Here is a 20603-nt window from a genome sequence, read left to right as displayed (position 1 = left end):
ATTGTAAAAGCATGCAGATAAGCTAGGAATACCAGTAATCCTCTCAAGCAGTTTGTCAGATACCCAGTTTAATATAAATCTAGGCACAATTTCTGCTTATTAGGCTCCCATTTAGTTATATTCATGGTGTGGAACATGAGAAGACTGTAAGGTGTCATATTTACTAAACTAATTGACACACCTCAGCAAGATTTTGTTTCATAATTGCCTGCGGCCATACTAGTCTGAAAACGTCTGATCTCGGAAGCTAAGCAGACTCAGGCCTGGTTAGTACTTGGATGGGAGACCGCCTGGGAATACCAAGTGCAGTGGGCTTTTAATGGGCGGCACAGTGGTTAGCACTGCTGCCTCACAGCGCCAGAGACCTGGGTTCAATTCCCGCCTCAGGCGACTGACTGTGTGGAGTTTGCACATTCTCCCTGTGTCTGCGTGGGTTTCCTCCGGGTGCTCCGATTTCCTCCCACAGTACAAAAATGTGCAGGTTAGGTGAATTGGCCATGCTAAATTGCCCGTAGAGTTAGGTGAAGGGGTAAGTGCAGGGAAATGGGCCTGGGTGGGTTGCGCTTCGACGGGTTGGTGTGGACTTGTTGGGCCGAAGGGCCTGTTTCCACACTAAGTAAACTAATCTAATGTAACATTCAACTTGTTAGAAATTTAACTAAGTTAACTTTTTAAAATTATAACAACCTTCCCTGCAGATATTGTATCGCCTAAGGTCAATCTTCAACATTTTCACTTGATCCAACCAGGTTAAAACTGTTTGAACAAGACTGATAAAAATGATATTAGGATAATCTTGAAAAATAATTTCCATAGATGGATAAAGATTCAGGGCAGATATAAATAATCATGACTAATGCTAACGCTTGTGTGGATTGGTAATGATGAAAGAATGGCTTCAGTGATATAGTTTCAATATTAATGAACATACTTGACAGAGGCAAAAACAAAAGTGTTGGAGAAACTCCAGTCTGGCAGCATCTGTGGAGAGAAAAAACGAAGTTAATGTTTCAAGACCAGTGACCCTTCATCGAGGATTCTCTAAAAGCCTGTCCTACAAATTTGCAGAGGCTAGTGGTGAGTGTAAATTAGTTTTAAATAAATTGTACCAAATTAAGCATGACCCTAATAAATGCTTTATTGATGAAATCACACAGTTTAATACAGATTACAAAAAGTTTTATGATTGCTTTAACTTCTATAAATCATAAATTCTCAACACAAATTACTTAACAAGCATTTTTATAAACATCTATTACATTATGTAATCCATTACACATCTTAACATTTTTCTCAAATGTCACTATGTGATCTCCAATAAAAAGTTGACTATTTCAACAGATGCAGTGTTTCCAGCTTCCAAAATAATGGCCGTTTTTCAAGATATTAGATAATATTTGTACTTAATTTACATATTTATTATAAAACATGAAAGCTTTTGGTGAAGAAATACTGGATGAAAGCTCACCATGAAACAGCAGAACAGTGTTTGAGACACATTTAGGCAGCATCTAAGTGTGCGAGGCTAGAACTGATAATTCAGTATAATTACTATTTCCACAGGTACATAAATAATATTTGGCCACTGTATAAAACTTAAGCACAAGAATCACTTTTATTAAATGCACAAATTAAATTTGGCAATTCATTTCAGAAATATTGCAATGTAGCATAATTGTAATTTTTAGTTAAACACTGATAAATTATCAATACAACAACATTAAAAGGCCACTATGTCCTTCAATTTTAAAGTGTGAACATTTTCAATTCACAATAATAGTGCCTTGGACACAGTTAAACATACTAAGGCGCTTCACAGGAATAGTCATACATAAACATTCAGCAAAAGATGATTTTAGAATGAATGACTAAAAGCTTGCGTGGAGAGGTAGGTTTTAAGGAGCATCTTAAAGTAGGCAAGATTTTACCCAAAGTAAAGCAGATGACAATCATGGCTTTTCTACATTACAAATTCATATGTCTCTTTCTTTGATGATGAGATAATTAACAGCATAAAGTTTCCATGTAAATGTAATATATACTCCATTAAAATCACATAACTGTTCACAAGAAACCATCATTTGTATTCCTCTACATGCATTTACAAATAAGAACTATTTCCACACAATCTCACGATTCTGTATTATGAAAGCATTTGCCCTTTTCCAAAGCATTCTATTGATTAAATGATGCACGTTGCATATCAGTATATCAGTATCATCTGGATAAAAAAATACTGTGGTTTTTTTTGCACTGTAAATCATGTTTTCAAACAACAACTTTTTTGAAAAGGGTTTTGCTTTGGTCATCAAAATCAACATGGGAGACCATACCCATAAAATGGAGGTTTCTTTTTTTACAGAAACCTTTGCAGCCTTCAATATTTAACCCTGGACAAAACAGTACTATGATAAAATCCTGTACACTGACTAATATACAGTATCAAATGCAGTAAATATGTAATCCAAATCATCTAAAGGTCTAGCACATCTCTGAAGGAAATCTGATTATTTGTGGCAATTATGAATATGGATCAGAATATTGAAATGTCTCCACTATATTCAGTGCAGTACATTTTACGAAGTATTTTAATGAGTTCATCATCAATATAAACTAACCTCAAATACCATGCAAACTAATGTACGTTAAGGTGAAAGTGTAAGGTACTTTTTAAAAAAATGTAACAGTTCTGCCAAATTGGTACTAACTTGTACATACAGAGTTGAAAAAGTTAAATGCAGATCAGAATATTGAGCCAATATTGTAAACATTCTATAATATGCATCTGGTTAATATTATGGCAAAATCAGTTTTCAAGTACCTATATCTCCTCCATTTTGAGGATAAATTCTGGGTCCCAGAACACCTGAAAGGAACATGCACAACTACCTCAATTAAATACAGCAGAAATATCTTAAGAAAGCAGGTTATTTTGTATAAAGATTTAAAATGTTAAAAACCAGTTGAACAGCTGTACTCATAAACTGACTTTCCATGCCCTATGTTTAAGTTGCGTGTGTGCGAGGCAATGAAACATTTCAAAGCATTTTCATGCAAGACCACAAGACATTAAAACCTGTGATTAGACAGCTGTTGATAACTTATACCTTAGGAAGTTCTCTTCTAATGCATTAATCTGGCTTTTGATATATCTGTCATCCTCTGGCAACTGATGCATTCTTGCTGGAGAACCCAAAGAACATGCACAATGTCCTTTAATTACATTTTAACTTCATGACAGAACCTCATCTTCTCCAACTTCTGGCAGATCAGGACCCTTTAGACTATCCCCACTACCTTGTTTCCTGTCAAAAGAAAATACACACATCAAATCCCAAGTATAAAAAAAAAATGAATGTGAAATCTTTGGCATTTTATTGCTGTTGTGCCCATAATTTTGTACATTTTTGGTTACAACGTAGGAATACTAATTTGTGAATGGAATTATGTATTCTACATTTATCAGCCCATATTTAAAGCACCCTCAACTTAGGTAAACTGCCAAATACTACCTTAGTCTCTGAATATCATTCTTACTGGATACATCTGAGACCAATTGATAATTCAGTGTCAATTTTTGCAAAGGTAGCAGGCATTCGTGAGTTATGAAAACTGTTTTTTTAAATCAGAATGCCACACGCATCCAAATATATACCTGGTTTAGCACTACAAAGTTTCATGCATTCTCACAAACTGTGACTTACATTTATGTAGTGTCTTTAACTGATAAATCATCGCAATTCACTTTATGCGGGCATTATTTGTTGAAATTTGACACCGTATCACACAAAAAAAAAGGAACAGGTGATCAAAAGTTTGTTTAAATTACAAGATTTCAAAGGAGAAGTGATTTTAAGAAATAGAGCAGAAATGGTTAGGAAATTTCAGAGCAGATGACGGACATTATTTGCGGAGTGAAGGGAATCAGGGACTTGGAAGAGGCCAAAATTAAGACTGCAGACTGGATAAGGTTGCAGAGATAGTGAGGAATGCGACCACAGATGGATTTGAACACAAAATGAAGTTTTTAAAATTGAAAATGTTGCCAAATAGGGATTTGACATGAGTTAGGACACAACAGGAGAACTGTGGATGAATTCAAGTTTATGGAATGTGATGGGTAGTCCAGAAAAACACTGGAATCATTTTGCATGCAATACAAGGTATGGATGAGGGTCTCAACAGCTGATGGGTTGAAGGAGAAGTGGAGTCAGATGATGTTTCAGAGTTAAGTCAAGATGGTCTTAGTAATGATAATTGCTTTTGTGATAACCCAGAAACCCTGGAGACATTATATATTTTAAAGTGAAAAGTGATTTCAATTCTATGCAAAAACAAAAATATTCTTTTCCCAAATAATTTAATCCCTCTGCTGTTGTATTGGAAACAATCTGTAAGCCACAAGCATGTGGAGTCATCATAATTATTACAGGTTCATTCTGGGATCAGCCCACAGTAGAACTGTAACCACATAGAGTATGGTCTCTATATTGTGTTCCATGATGATATTTTTCTCAAAGGTAGTCAGTAAATAAAGAAAAAAAGTATTAAAACAAAAGAGACCTTTTCCACACAATTCACTAAATAAAAATGTCATTTCTAAAGTCTATTTGTTGTATTTTGATTTTGCCAGTTTTACTTTTAACAAGTTCTAAATTATTTGCTTCTTTTAAGTTTAGATAACCGATGATACAATATTTAGAGAGACTATTCCATCCATATTAATTTAATTCAAATCATAATTAATTACCTTGTTACCAAAGCACTTCAACCGTTTTTTTTCTCAGTTCATCTATGCAATCTTTTATCGAATATCAACATAGATTTTGCCTCAATGACTAACTCTGGAAGTGAATTCCACAACCTCAAAACTGTGTACTTTCCCCTGCCAATTGATCCACAGATCTCGATTTTGCACTGCTGTATTCCTAAAAAGGGGATGGAATGATAGATTTAACAAGGATGTAGATTTGCTCACTGCATCGGAAGGTTCATTTCCAGATGTTTTGTCACCCTACTAGGTAACATCTTCAGTGGGCTTCAGACGAAGCAATGCTGATAAGTCCTGCTTTCTATTTATATGTTTGGGTTGGTGATGTTATTTCCTGTGGTGAAGTCACTTCCTGTTCCTTTTCTCACCCCTTGAGAAAAGGAACAGGAAGTGCACTTCACCACAGGAAATAACATCACCAACCCAAAGAAACCCAAATATATAAATAGAAAGCAGGACTTATCAGCAGTGCTTTGCCTGAGGCCCACTGAAGATGTTACCTAGTAGGGTGACAAAACGTCTGGAAAGAACCTTCCAGCCCAGTGAGCAAACCTACACCCAAAACCTCAACCTGAGCTACAAATCTTCTCAAAACTTGCTAAGATTTAAGACAGTTAAAACATCAACTTCATATTAACACTGTCACTAATTTTATCCATAAATGATTTAAAAATTAAAATGTCAATTTTTTATTGGGCAAATGAAAACTACATGAATGATGTCATAACATTAAAGTAGATTATCCAGAATATACCAAATTGAAGACTGTTCCAAAATTCTCAGTTGGTTTGCATAAACCATGGCTCAGATCACTTAACATGAGACTGTCAGAGCCACAAATTAGATTTCTATCTTTTTGCACAATTACTGTACACTTTAAAAAAAAAATAGTGGCACATCTTCCTAGATGACAAATCAATTCCCGTTACGTAAACAGAATGCATTTTATCTGCAGAAATTGAGTTTGATTACACTTCATGCAATGTGTTTGAGTTTGCCAGTAACTAAACATGGAAATGTGGATTTGTAAGTACCTATGTTTAAAGCTACCTGAAGTATAAATATTACACAGACATTGAGATAATAATATAAAACAAAATGCAACATACATGAGTGTTTTGGAAACTGATGTATAATTCCTACACCATGTATAAAAACACAGAAAATCAAACATTAAAAATACTTTTTCCACAACAAGTGAAAATATTTTAGGCATGCAGCTGATCACTGTAGCTTGACATTTTCCCCTTCTGTATTTCTTTATTCCAGTTAGCATTCCCCTTAAAATTATGTATGCAGTGAACACTTGTGTTCACTGGAAAGCTAAATATACTGGTGTTGACATTATCTTCTTTGATTGCCAGTCAAAACACCTATGAATGACCATTATTGCTAAATTTCTCGGCTTTCCCTGCAGCATTTGAAGAATGTGAATGCTGATAAAGGACATTAAGGATTTTAGTTTAAGTATCTTTTCCACATGCACAATTCCTTTCTATATATTAACATTTGTAAAGACCATTAAAATACAGAGCAAAAGTAACCAGATAGGAATATCTCATTAAAGTTCTATATATCAAACTGAAAGATGACGTCATGAACTGGTGCGTCAATTTGCTGTGCCTGGAAAGGAGGAACATTATTTTCAAGCAGTAAGCCCTCAGTATCAATTGGATTACAAGGAATTTTTAAGTGGAATTTTGGTCCTTTGCCTATCAAAAGGGAAAGGGGAAAGACAGCAAATGAATCACATCAACTTAGACTTGCACCTCATTACTAATAATGTTGAAAAGGTTGAGAACAAACTCCAAACTCATGAGTTGGTTATGTACACAGAAAATGGACACTGTTAAAGGACATTTTTAAACTGCACCATATACAGCATGGACATATAAAAAGGTACTTATTACATGACAAAACATTTATTTAACAATATACTTTGTTACAGGTAATGTCATTCAAATATCAGTTACAGAACTTAACTAAAGACTTGTGGACTTGAAAATAAATTTGCAAGAATAGAATGAAACCAATGAAATAAACAACAGAAAAAAAAAATCCCACCGAAATAATGAGAAAATAAAACAATCAAATAGAATTGGCAAGGATCCTTGCACATGGCCAAAATACTGAATTTCATCTGGAAATACTGTCAGACATTAAATATATATTAATACTTCCAAGGCAGAGTGGGGTTACAATATCACTGGTTAATTTGGTACAACAACAGATTTGATTTTAAATAACAATTAAGACATCTCTTTGTAAGAAGTGATTACTGGCAAAGGACAAACTAGTTCATGCAAGCAGTAAGCACCATGCTACCATATTTTTAAAGACTGATTGAGCCACTTGTATGGCTTTCTCAAAGTTCAGTGCATGCTTTATTAAGCACCATGCAGACAAAGACCACAGTATATTATTCATCCCTAGGAATTACTGCCATAATTACTAATGTGTGATCCATTCCAATAATGGATAAATACTGCTTCTGGAAACCTCATGCTCCGAGGGAAGTGTAGAACTGGGTGGTGGTATAGGTTACTTTTGGGCAAAAACAATGTTGCTCAGCAGAAATCATCAACAAGCTATACAGTTTCAGACATACTACAGTAATTTTAGTAGAAAAACTTACAGCTGTATGTACTTCATTTACTTAACAGGTATCTACCATTAATCATTAAGAAAGTAAAGCAACCATGGCAATAAAAACACTATTCTTTGTTTCTCATCTATTATATTACCACATATAGAATAATAGAATGGAAAACCCTACAGTGCATAAAGAGGTCATTTAGCCCATCATATCTGTATTGACCCGCTGAAGAGCATCCCACCCAGACCCAAACTCCCAGTCTGTGTTGCTTACCTTGTGCTAGGTTTAAGGCACTTGGGGTGAGAGATGGAGGGGTTGGATCCATTTATCAGCAGGTTCAGCTGGAAGCCTTTGTATGGTTAGAAGTCAAATTAAAAACAGACCTCCAAAATAATCATCTCAGAATTACTACCACAGCCACAGATAAACTAGGACATGGTAAATAAAGTTAAGAGGTTAAATGTGTGGGCTAAAGAGTGGTGTGGCAGGAATGGGTTTCAATTCATAAGGTACTGGCACTGGGGTAGAAGGGAGGCTGTTCCATTGGGACAGGCTTCACCTGAACTTTCCTGGAACCAATAACCTGGAAAAATGAATAACTAGGGCAGTAGAGAGGGCTTTAAACTGACTTGGGAGTGTTTTGGTGGGTGAAGGAGAGATGCATATGCTTACAAAGCAAAAGGATATGGCAGAATTCCAGAACAACTACTCTGATAATAATTCTGCATGGGACTGAAAGGAAAGGTTTGTATAAGCTTAAAGAAGATAACAAAGAGAAAAATATGGTTTAAAAAATATGGCTTTTTACCTAAGCAAGTGTAACATTCAGAACAATAATGGCATAATAACAAGTTAATAGGTACGATCTTATAGCCATATGGAGATGTGGTTATAAGACGATCAAAGCTAGGAACTAATGATTCAGGGGTATGAGACTTTTCTAAATGGAAGGCAGAAAGGGAAGGGTTATGAGGTAGCTTTGTTAATGAGATGGAATAAATATGATAGCAGGAAATGATCTAAAGTTGGATGATACAAAATCCATGCAAGTGAACGTAAGAAATACTAAGGGAAAGAAGACACTGGTGGGAGTAGCCTATAAACTTCTTAACAGTACTATTCTGCAGGATAAAGAATAAATCAGGTGTGAAGACGTAAAAAAAGGCAGTCCGTTAATCATGGGTGATTTAATTTTCATTTACATTGGGAAAATCAAATTGGCAAAGGTAGTCACAATGAGAATTCAAAGCATATTCAAGACAGTTGCTTTCTTAGAACTATGTTTTGCATCCAAACAGGGATCAAGCCAATTTGGATGTGATGATGTGTAAACAGACAGATTTAATAAATTATTTCAGAGTAAAAATAATCCTCTAGGGAACAGTGATCATAACATGGTAGAACTTAGAATTCAGTTGGAGAGTGAGAAACCTGGGTCAGGGACAACTGTGCCAAACCTACGTAAGGGTAATTATATGGAATTAAAGGCAGAGTTGGCTGGAGTGGGTTGAGAAAGGAGTTTATCAGAAAAGATGGCTGAGGAACATGGCAAATATTTCATAAAATATTTAAGTGACTCACAACAAAGATGTAACCCAGTGAGAAAAAAAGGTTTCTAGGCAGGGGATGACCCTTCCACGGTTAACCAAGGAATTTGAGGGTTGTATAAAGATAAAATAAAAAAAAGTAGTAAAACTCTAATAAATCAGAGGATTAGATAAATTTTAAAAGCCAGCGAAAGATGAACAAGAGAAGACGCAGGATATAATTTTCACAGCAAACTAGCAAGTAAAATAAACACAGATAGGAAGAACTTCTAAAGTATGTGAAAAGGAAGAGAGAGGCCAACATTAAGCTAGGCCCATTTAAAAATGAGGCTTTGGAAAATAAGAATGGTGAACCAAGAAATGGTGGAGGAGTTGAATAAATACTTTATTTCAATCTTCATGTTGGAGGTCATTAATAGCACACTAAAACTATTAAATATTCAGGGGCATAAGGGGCAAGAGGAGAAGATAAGCACTATCATCAGTGAAAAACTGGAAATTAATGAGGTCAAAAGCTGATATTTCCCCAGGGCCTGATGGGCTGCATCCTAGGATTTTAACAGAGATAGTGAATGCATTGTAGCAATTTTTCAGGAATCCTTAGATTTTGGAAAAGTCCCAATCAAAAGGGAGACAAAACAACAGTAATTATAGGCCTGTTAGCTTAATATCTAGCATTTTCCCAATGAAAATGTGAAGGATCAATTATAAAGGGTATAATAGTACAGTATCTAGAAATACAAAATACAGGTTGTTCTGCTGTAACGTGCATTTTGTTAACGCAAATTCACTATAATACAATTGATGAATTGGGGACACTGTTTCTAAAGTGCAAAGTTTTGAAGCCTATATTGGTTATAACGCGATCCCAGCTCTCTTAGTTTAAATGGTACTGCTATTACATGATTTTCTTATAACACAAGATTGCACGAGAATGGAACTACCGCATTATAGCAACACTGATTGTACAATAAAAAATTACCAACATGGCATCACGAAGGGAAAATTGTGCCTGACAAATTAATTAGAGTTCTTTGAGGTAATACACAGGATAGATAAAAGGAAGGAATACATACAATATATTTGTATTTCCAAAAGGTGCTTGATAGGATATACTGCATTTTAGGCTATTTAATAAGATAAAAGGCCTTGACTTTGGGGTTAGTATGAAGGATGCATTTTCAGGGTGGCAACCTGTAACTAGAGGATTACCACAGCTATCAGTGCTGGGGCCACAATTATTAACAATCAAAATGAATGAATTGGATGCATAAGTTTGCAGATGGCACAAATATAGATGGGAAGCTATGAAATAAAGATGACAGAGTCTACAGAAGCATTCAGACAGGTTCAGTTAATGGACAAAATGTTGGCACTGGGAATAAAATGAGGGAAAATGTGAAAAGACTGCAGTAAACTGCGGCAAAGTGGAATTTTGAGATTTTGGATTTCTCATGCATGAATCACAAAAAGTTAGCATACAAGTTCAGCAGATAATAGGGACGGCATGCAGTCCTTATATCAAAGGAAGTGGAGCATAAAAACAAGGAAGTCTTTCTGAAACTATACAAGGCACTAGTCAGACCACACCTGGAATACTGTGAACATTTTTGGTCCCCTTATCTAAAGAAAGATATACAGATACTGGAGGCAGTCCAGAGAAGGTTCACTGTGTACAGAAAATTTGGAGAAGTTGAGTAGGTTGGGTTTGTACACATTGGAGTTTAGAAGAATGAGAGGAGACTTTATTGAAACATATAAAGGTTCTTAGGGGACTTGACAGGCTGGAAGAGAAGAGGTCATCCACTTAAGACAGATGAAGGGGAATTCTACTCTCAGAGGTTAGTGAGTATGATTGCAGAGGATTGTTGAGACTGGTCCATTAAGTGTATTCAAAGTTGGGATAAACAGATTTTTAATCAGTAAGGAGATCAAGGGAATGGGGATAAGGCAGGGAAGTGGAGTTGAAGATCAGTGGATCAGTCATTATCTTACTGAATGGTGGATCAGATTCAAATGAACCAAATGGCCTATTTCTTCTCCCACATCTTATGGTCTTTTGCACCTCAGATTGGAATTGGTCCAGGATAGGAGGTGGATTCAGTCCTTATGGTCAGGCCAGACAGATCAGTAAACATGGATCAAGTGAATAGTTAGAGACAAGTAATATTTTCTTAAATACAAGCCACACTCATCTCATGAATTAATTAAAAGAGAAAGACCCCAAGTGGGAAGGAGGGATAACCTGTCAGAGCAGAGACTTGTAGTTTAGATTAATGATAAATTAACTTCTGAAGACATTTTATTGGATTGAATTGTTTTGTTCATTAACTGGATTTGCACACGAACCAATTGTAATAGTGAAACAGTAATGCTCAGGGACCATTTACAATCTAAGAGTGTTGGTAATACAGTCCATGAAATCAAACAACTCAGATTCCATTGTAAATTCACACGCATTGCGTACTTACTCAGTTGTCCTTTTCAGATCATTTGACTCAGAAGCTTACAATGGCCCTGTGGGCTCAATGGTGACTAAGTCCTGAATCAGAACACTTGGACCAGAAGTTTGTAATTTATGTACAAATTCATGTGAATGCTGATTTAACTTTTGTGTGGTCCAAATGTACTCCATTGGGTAAGAAAGAAAGTGGGAAAGAAAGATAAAAAGCTTGACTGCACTTACATTAGATACTCATTGTAAATATTGCATACGCTAAAATCTTTAACATAAGCGAAGTAGATATATGAGTGGTGGATTAACATGTCATCTGGTATAGAAAACAATTATTTTACATGAGCATAGAAGAATGATAGGGGTAAATAAAATACTTCGGATTTTTGAATGCATATCCTTTAATGTCCTGGGTCACACATCGTGGCTGAAAACACATTCCTATTAAAGCTTTAGTTACACAGAATAATTTGCAGGCTTATACACAAATATTTTACCTGTGGCTACTATGCAAGTAGCAGTATTTCATATTTCCTGATTTGTTTCTTCTGGAAATTATACAAGAATGACAAGTGTTTGATAACAGGTCCCGCAGTTCAATGAAGAATCTTTAACTACATTTTACACACATCTCTGAAAATGGCATTTATGTCAACTTAATAATCCTGAGTTTTATATTTAGACAACACTCAGTCAGATCAACAAACTCTGGAATAAACAAGCTTCACTAACAATAAGAGTTTGTTGTCTTTGATCATTTATCACCATCTGAAAAGGAAACTACAGAGGTTTGAAAAATCCACAAAATAACCCTGTACAACTGAATATTATTGCAATTAAGACAAGTTACTTTAAATATATATAAACACATTGTAGAAAGGTAGATTAAATTATACACAATAATTCCATCTTAATTGTGTTATGGTTGTTCTTGTGAAACAAAGCCGAAAGTTGAATCAAATATCCATGAACCCCAATTAATTTTAACTATGAAACCAATTTTTCTGTACTGGATACCAGATTTAAAATAGGTATTAATGTAGCTAAACAACAGAAAATTTATTTTAGGTTGAATGTTTTGAAAAAATTATAACATTTTAACATAGACGATTATTAAATAAAATTTTAAGTTGTTTCTAGCACAAACCACAAAATGTGGGTTTCTCTCCACTGATTTATATAATTATTAATTTCTGTTGTCCCTATTAACAGAGCTTAGAACACAAACTGAGAAGGACTAAATATTTGATCTTAGGAATCAGTAATTATAATGGACAAGCCAATAGACATTAGTGTTAATAGATTCTAACACCAGGACAGTCGAATAGAAATTAAGAGACAACATGCAATTTCAGAGTGCTGAAAATAATAGTGAACACAATGACTTAATAAGAGAAGAGTCCAAAAATCAGATTTATCCTGTTGAGTTAAATTGTCACAATGAAGCCTCTGTAGATGTATTTGTATCTTGTTACACAACTCACAATTAAAATTCCCTTCCCTGTGAGCAATGTCAATTTGGGTCATCTGCCTCCAGTCTTGGTGTGCACACAGTTGGTGTGACCATGTCCTTATCTTCACTTTAGACAGAGCCACTACAACTGCAGAGGCACCTCCATATTGACGTGTCAAGCTGTCTCCTGAGCCATTGCTCCACCTAACTGGGAAATGGCAACACACAATCATAGGATTCTTAGATGAAACTTAAGTGCACAGGCTCAGTCAGCAACGCAAACTTCTCAGATAGTATATCTGTGGCAAGGGTGAGGTAGCAGCTAGAACAGATGGCAGGTAGCTGGTGGCTGAAAGTGTACACAAGTGCAGAACGAAAAGCGTTCGGCTCATGTCAGTAGGAGATAGTGGAGTAAGTATGGTGGGGGAAAGCTGGGACAGGGGGTGGGGGGGGGGGGGGGGGGGAACCACTATAACACAATACTGCATTTATCTCATAGGTATTGCACGTACCAGCAGCTTATGCAGCAAACACACTTCATGTGCTTAAAGAGCAGGGCAATATGTTAAAAGCAAAGGACTAATATGGTTAGTGGGGCAAAAGTAGACTCCAATCAATTAGGGATTACTGCTGCGTCCAAGAGCTGGGCTATTTCTCGTACAGGTAGTTGGTCTCAGTCATTCAGGTGGTTGATCCAACGGAGGTCCAGAGTTTGGGTCAAGAAAAAGCAGTCCAGTCCTTGTGGGTTGGCGAATTGGGTTATCCAGCATAGCCAGTCCAAGGAAATGGACTACAGTCAGTTGAGACAACCTTGCAAAGTCTAGCCAGTGGATAGGCCATGGTTGCTTGTGAGTGTAGATTCCACTGAATCAATGAGAGGTTTTGGGGCTGTCTGGAGGATCATTGAGACTGTGGACAGACTAGTCTGGAGATTGGCTTGATGACTGAGGGAATGGGGACAGCGATAATGGGGAAAACCAAACTAACTGCAGTGAGCAGGTTATCCTTGTACAAGTACTGCCTGGCAGCACTTCCACTAACCCCCTTCCACACTATGCCGATGATTGAGTAGATTGGTAGGGTAGTAACTAGCCAATTTGCATTTCTTTGACTTTTTATGGACAGAGCACAGCAGGGAAATTTTCTACATTTTTGGATAGATTCCAGTGCTGCAGCTGTACTTGAACATCTTGACTATTCCTGGAGTACAAGTCTTTAGTACTATTGTTGGAATGTTGTCAAAGTTTATAGCACTTGCTGTATCCATTGCATTCCGCCATTTCTTGACATCAACAGGGAGTAAATTGAATTGATTGGAAAACAGGATGAATAATCCATTCAAACAATTATGGCTGAAGATTGATGCCAGTGGCTGAGTCTTTCTTTTGAACTAATGTTCTTGAGAATGGGGATATTTGTGTGGTCCTCACTTTCTGATAGTTAAAGATTTACAAAGAAGTTGCCAGGGTTTGAGGATTTCGGCTATAGGGAGAGGCTGAGGCTGTTTTTTTTGGAGCGTCGGAGGCTGAGAGGTGACCTTATAGAGGTTTATAGATCATGAGGGGCACAGATAGGGTAAATAGACAAAGTCTTTTCCCTGGGGTGGGTGTGTCCAGAACTAGAGGAATAGGTTTAGGGTGAGAGGGGATAGATATAAAAGGGACCAAAGGGGCACCTTTTTCACGCAGAGGGTGGTGCATTTATGGAATGAGCTGCCAGAGGAAGTGGTGGAGGCTGGTACAATTGCAACATTTAAAAGGCATCTGGTTGGGTATATGAATAGGAAGGGCTTGGAGGGATATGGGCCAAGTGCTGGTAAAATGGAATTAGATTAGATTGGGATGGATGAGTTAGACCAAAGGATCGGTTTCCGTACTGTACATCGTTATGACTCTAATTGTCCACCAGCATTCGTGATTGGACGTGATAAAACTGTAGAACTTAGATCTGATCCAGTGGTTATGGAATCGTTTAGCCTTGTTTATTACCTGCTGCTTCTACTGTTTGGCATTTAAGTAGTCCTGTATTATAATTTCACTCATTTTTAGGTATGCTCCTAACATGGTCTTCTGCACTTTTCAATGATTCAGGGTATGATAGTAATGTTAGAGCAGGGGATACGCTGAGCCATGAGACTGCAGATTATGGTTGAATGAAATTCTGCCGCTGATAATTCATATGCTCATGGATTCCAAGTTTGAGTTGCTAGATCTATTCTAAAGCAATGAATGGTATGCTCAATGTCAAGACAGGACTTCATGTCCATCTCGTGATAGACTGAAGCTCCCCCATCCAGAACACATTTTGTGCCCTTACCACCCTCAGGAACTCCTCCATGTGGTAATAAACATAGACGAGTACTAATTCATCAGCTGAAGAGAGCTGGTGTTGGTAATCAGCAAGAGGTTTCCTTGCCCCTTTTCAATTGATGCATTAGATTTAATAGAGTTGAGAGTCAGAAGAAATGTCAAAGACTCCCACAGCAACTCCATCCTAACTGTACACCTCTGTGACACCACCTCTAGTAAGTCTGTTTTGCTAGTGTTTCAATCCCAGCTGATGCTACTACTGGACAAAACAGAATCTGGTTTGATAAATGTCTTTATTTTCATTCACCAGTAGAGTCAAATGAGGCTGCAGTTTCTTTAACAACAGAACTGAAGTGTATTACAAAAACAATAAAACCAACAGAAAACAAAAACAATTTAGACAGAACACAAATATCTTAAAATATACAACATAAGTTTCATCCTAATTTCTGACACTATTCAGTACAAAGACTGAATTCCATATTCCTTAAGGATTGAATTGTTCTGCGATGTGATTGACCTAAGCAACAAATGTTGACTTTTGTCCTCACCTTTGTATCAGTGCATTTGCAAATATTGCCCTGGCCCAACATTAGTGCTAAATCAGCTGTGATAGCGAGCACTTCTATTACTTCATATTCCTGAATGTTACTGCTAAAATGGACCTTGTATCAGAAATCAGTCACACCAAGAAGCTCATTCCCTGATGAGAACTACCGAGTTATCCCATATCCTGAGAGGGGTCTCTATTTGCCTTCAACCCACATTATCCTTGAAGTACTGCAGAATGCAACAAACCTTCATTCTACCCTTCCAAAGACTCAGCATTTTTTCTTCTAAAACTTCCTCCACTGACAGCTGAGAATTGTGATTTGTTCCCAAGGTTGTGCTTTGCAATGTCAGTAATTTGACATTCATTTGTCCATTTCCCACCTTATAGCCTTAACGTTGTGGCATGCCTTTGAAATTGTTAGACATAGGATAGACCTCTCACTCTTGGAGCCAGTAGAACAGGACAGATTCTGCCATAACCCCCGTAATATGCATGCGTGACATTTACCCATTCGACATCCCAGACCTTGGTGCCTCTGCTACTCATGACCTTAGGCATCCCTGAGATTCATCTGAAGCTCTTCAGCTGCAAATCTGAATTTATGAAATTATGTGATCCCGTGATGGAAGAGGATATCTCCAGTTACACGCTTCGCTGACTTCGGGAGAGGTATCACATCAGAAAATTTTAACCAGTCCGTTTGGGACAGTAAAAATACAGCAGACATTAGAACAGGGCATATTTACAAAAATGTACAATGTACACCCCCACCACCTCCTCACACTTGCACTATAATCGAGGTTCAGGTCCAAATTCTACAACTGGGGTGGAAGAACCTGCGGAACGGTATCGACTATGCGATGACTACAAAGATTTGGGCAGATATCATATACAGGCTTTCGGCATGGCCTGATGAGAGTCTCCTGCACATAGATCAGTGCATCCTTCTCAGCTTCAGCTGTTGAAAGCAATTGGATGAGAAGCTGGGAGAGGGACAGGGTACATCTAGAGTATCCTGAAATGGACCTCCTGTCTACTGTTTCTCCTCCTTTGTCGATGCTTGCGTGCAACAGATTAGCTCCATGAGATGGGGCATGTGGAGAGGATTGAAGTGCCTCACCTCCTTTGTTGGTTTGCATTGATGTTGAGTATGCATGGGGCAACAGGGTGCAGGTCCAAACATAAATCTGGATATTACTGAGCATACTGTTGGACCTGGGTCTCCCAGGAGGCTGACACCCTCACCACGGCACTTACATGCTGGATCTTTGCAATACTGAAATTGTGAATAAACTCCTCTATTGTTCAATCCAGCCTACAGAGGACCTCTGTCACACCTCCCTGAATTTCCCTGGCCTCTATCAGCAAGTTGAGTATGTCAGCTGTGGCAGAGGCACCTGTTCTGCATATATCTAAACAGGTATCAAAGCTGACACTGTTCTCAGAGTGCCTGAGACCTCGAGTATTTCTTTTTCCATCAGCCGTAGAGCTAACAGTGCTAACAGATTGTGCCCTTGAATCTACATGAGCCAGTGTACCACCCAAGGTGACTGTCTCTCTGCTGGTGTATCGACAGAAGTTTCACAGATTGCCTGTTCAGAGGGGATTGGTGACTTGAGGCTGTGGCTGTGGCCTCTTACCTTGTGGTGTCCTGAATACCATCAGTGGCTATAGAAGAGAAGGATTAAATTGGTAAAGTTTATGCAAAACAATGTGCACACCTTTGAGCTCATCCAAGCAGAGCAGGGCACCACGTTACTTACTATGTTGCTGGCCTGTTGGTGTGTCTGTGTCACTGCAGAAAAGATCTCAGTATTCCTCAACCTTTCCTCAAAGGTTGTGAATAGCTTGGTATCTAACACCTCCTGCTGGGCTTGATCTTCTCACCCTGGCTACAGACCAGTTTTCCAATGCAGAGGATGGTTCCTGATGGAAATGGGTACTGGAGTAGTTTGTGAGCACACATAACCAATATGAGGTGGCAAGCCCTCTCCAGTGAACAAGTAAGACCTGCACCAGGCATGAAGCATTAGCAGTTTGAGGGGCTGGATGGGGTGTGAGCCCTTGAATACACTTGTACGTGATGTTGAGGCTTGTAGACTGACTGTATGTCACTACACATACATCTTACAGCGTTAGATCAAATGATGGCCCTATAAGTGAGAGGCAGCAGAAGGTGGTACCATTTACCACTGTAGCATGCAGGGAATCATAACTTTTTTTTCCCTGCACTGGTCATTCTTTTTCAAAAGGACCAATAGCACTGACCCCACACTGGGATTTCTGTGCAGGCAAGGTAGTCTGACAGGATGGCGTCCTGGTGCCAACCCCTGGGAAGAGGATGTCTTCTCTTTTGGTCACTCCATTCAGTTCCTTCTGGATAGAGGCATCAGTAAACCAGGGAGCCCTATGAGCTTTCTTAGCTGGCTTTCAGGACGCAACCACCATAGGCTGAAGAGAAATTCCTGGCTTACAGCATCTGAAGTGGCATCCGATTGGTCTTAAAATATGATGCCAGAACATTTTACCCTGGAAGGTCCGGTCAATGGTGAGAACTTCCAGGTTGTTCATTACATGATTCATCAAGTAATTTGTGGAACACTTCACCTGCATACATAATGAGCTGAAAAGTATGTATTCATGCAAGATAACTTGCCCTGAGCACTGGCAGATGTGGTGCCATCGAGCACTGTACTTTAACTTCAAAATAGAAAATTCTGTTCACAGACTTTATTGGCACAGAATTTATCGACTGTACAAGTTGAGCAGTCATCTCTCTCAGTCCCATCCATTCCCCCAAACATAGAACATAGAACATAGAAAAATACAGCACAGTACAGGCCCTTCGGCCCTCGATGTTGCGCCGACCGAAGCCTACCTAACCTACACTAGCCCAATAACCTCCATATGCTTGTCCAATGCCCGCTTAAATGACCATAAAGAGGGAGAGTCCACCACTGCTACTGGCAGGGCATTCCATGAACTCTCAACCCGCTGAGTAAAAAATCTACCCCTAACATCTGTCCTATACCTACCACCCCTTAATTTAAAGCTGTGTCCCCTAGTAACAGCTGACTTCATTAGCGGAAAAAGGTTCTCACTGTCAACCCTATCTAATCCCCTAATCATAGAACATAGAACATAGAAGAATACAGCGCAGTACAGGCCCTTCAGCCCTCGATGTTGCGCCGATCAAAGCCCACCTAACCTACACTAACCCACTATCCTCCATATACCTATCCAATGCCCGCTTAAATACCCATAAAGAGGGAGAGTCCACTACTGCTACTGGCAGGGCATTCCATGAACTTACGACTCGCTGAGTGAAGAACCTACCCCTAACATCAGTCCTATATCTACCCCCCCTTAATTTAAAGCTATGCCCCCTTGTAATAGCTGACTCCATACGTGGAAAAAGGTTCTCACTGTCAACCCTATCTAACCCCCTAATCATCTTGTACACCTCTATCAAATCACCCCTAAACCTTCTTTTCTCCAATGAAAACAACCCCAAGTGCCTCAGCCTTTCCTCATAGGATTTTCCTACCATACCAGGCAACATCCTGGTAAACTTCCTCTGCACCCGTTCCAGTGCCTCCACATCCTTCCTATAGTATGGCGACCAAAACTGCACACAATATTCCAGATGCGGCCGCACCAGAGTCTTATACAACTGCAGCATGACCTCAGGACTCCGGAACTCAATTCCTCTACCAATAAAAGCCAGTACGCCATATGCCTTCTTCACTGCACTATTTACCTGGGTGGCAACTTTCAGAGATCTGTGTACATGGACACCAAGATCCCTCTGCTCTTCCACACTACCAAGTAGTCTACCATTAGCCCAGTAATCCATCTTTTTATTACTCTTACCAAAGTGAATCACTTCACACTTAGCTACATTGAACTCCATTTGCCACCTTTCTGCCCAGCTCTGCAGCTTCTCTATATCCCGCTGTAACCTGCCATATCCTTCCTCACTGTCTACAACTCCTCCGACTTTCGTATCATCCGCAAACTTGCTCACCCAACCTTCTAACCCTTCCTCCAGGTCATTTATAAAAATGACAAACAGCAATGGTCCCAAAACAGATCCTTGCGGAACACCGCTAGTGACGGCACTCCAAGATGAACCTTTGCCATCAACTACTACCCTCTGTCTTCTTCCAGAGAGCCAATTCCTAATCCAAACCTCCAACTCACCCTCTATGCCATATCTCTGTATTTTCTGCAGTAGCCTACCATGGGGGACCTTATCAAACGCCTTACTAAAATCCATATATACCACATCTACCGCTTTCCCCTCATCTACCTCCTTAGTCACCTTCTCAAAGAACTCAATAAGGTTTGTGAGGCACGACCTGCCCTTCACAAAACCATGCTGACTATCCTTGATCACATCATTCTTATCCAGATGTGCATAAATCCTATCCCTTACAATTCTCTCTAAGACTTTGCCCACAACAGAAGTGAGACTCACTGGCCTATAGTTACTAGGATTATCCCTACTCCCCTTCTTGAACAAGGGAACCACGTTTGCTAGCCTCCAGTCCTCTGGCACTACTCCTGTCGACAAAGAGGACACAAAAATCAAGGCCAATGGCTCTGCAATCTCCTCCCTTGCTTCCCAGAGAATCCTAGGATAAATGCCATCAGGCCCAGGGGACTTATCTATTTTCACCCTTGCCAGAATTTCCAACACCTCTTCTCTACATATCTCAAAGCCATCCATTCTACTTATTCGTGCTTCAGTATTCATATCGACAACAATGTCCTGTTCCTGAGTGAATACTGACGAAAAGTATTCATTCAGCGCCTCCCCAATCTCTTCAGCCTCCACACGCAACTTCCCATTACTATCCTTGATTGGACCTATTCCTTCCCTAGTCATTCTTTTATTCCTAACATACCTATAGAAA

The 20603-nt window shown here is 38.7% G+C and overlaps 1 protein-coding gene and 1 pseudogene across 7 annotated transcripts in view; one reads left to right on the top strand and one right to left on the bottom strand.

Annotated features, from left to right (window-relative positions):
- The first annotated feature begins 206 nt into the window (after positions 1 to 206).
- LOC140488213 (5S ribosomal RNA) lies at positions 207 to 315 on the top strand (annotated as a pseudogene).
- A 792-nt stretch (positions 316 to 1107) lies between these two features.
- Positions 1108 to 20603, bottom strand: part of LOC140487983 (calcium/calmodulin-dependent protein kinase kinase 2-like) — a 111591-nt gene continuing 92095 nt past the window's right edge. For 3 of the 7 annotated variants that reach the window (XM_072587480.1, XM_072587484.1, XM_072587481.1), the window contains 2 exons: positions 11867 to 11917; positions 3318 to 4928 (listed from right to left, as the gene is read on the bottom strand). In XM_072587480.1, coding sequence (XP_072443581.1) covers positions 4832 to 4928; positions 11867 to 11917 — 148 coding nt within the window. In that variant the 3' untranslated portion in view covers positions 3318 to 4831. The other 4 variants (XM_072587482.1, XM_072587478.1, XM_072587483.1 and 1 more) reach the window with 4 other exon arrangements.

Source organism: Chiloscyllium punctatum, chromosome 17 (genome assembly GCF_047496795.1).
Source record: "Chiloscyllium punctatum isolate Juve2018m chromosome 17, sChiPun1.3, whole genome shotgun sequence".
In the NCBI taxonomy this organism is placed as follows: Eukaryota; Metazoa; Chordata; class Chondrichthyes; order Orectolobiformes; family Hemiscylliidae; genus Chiloscyllium; species Chiloscyllium punctatum.
Note: the sequence above shows the minus strand (reverse complement) of the source record. Positions and strands in the feature narration are given on the sequence as shown.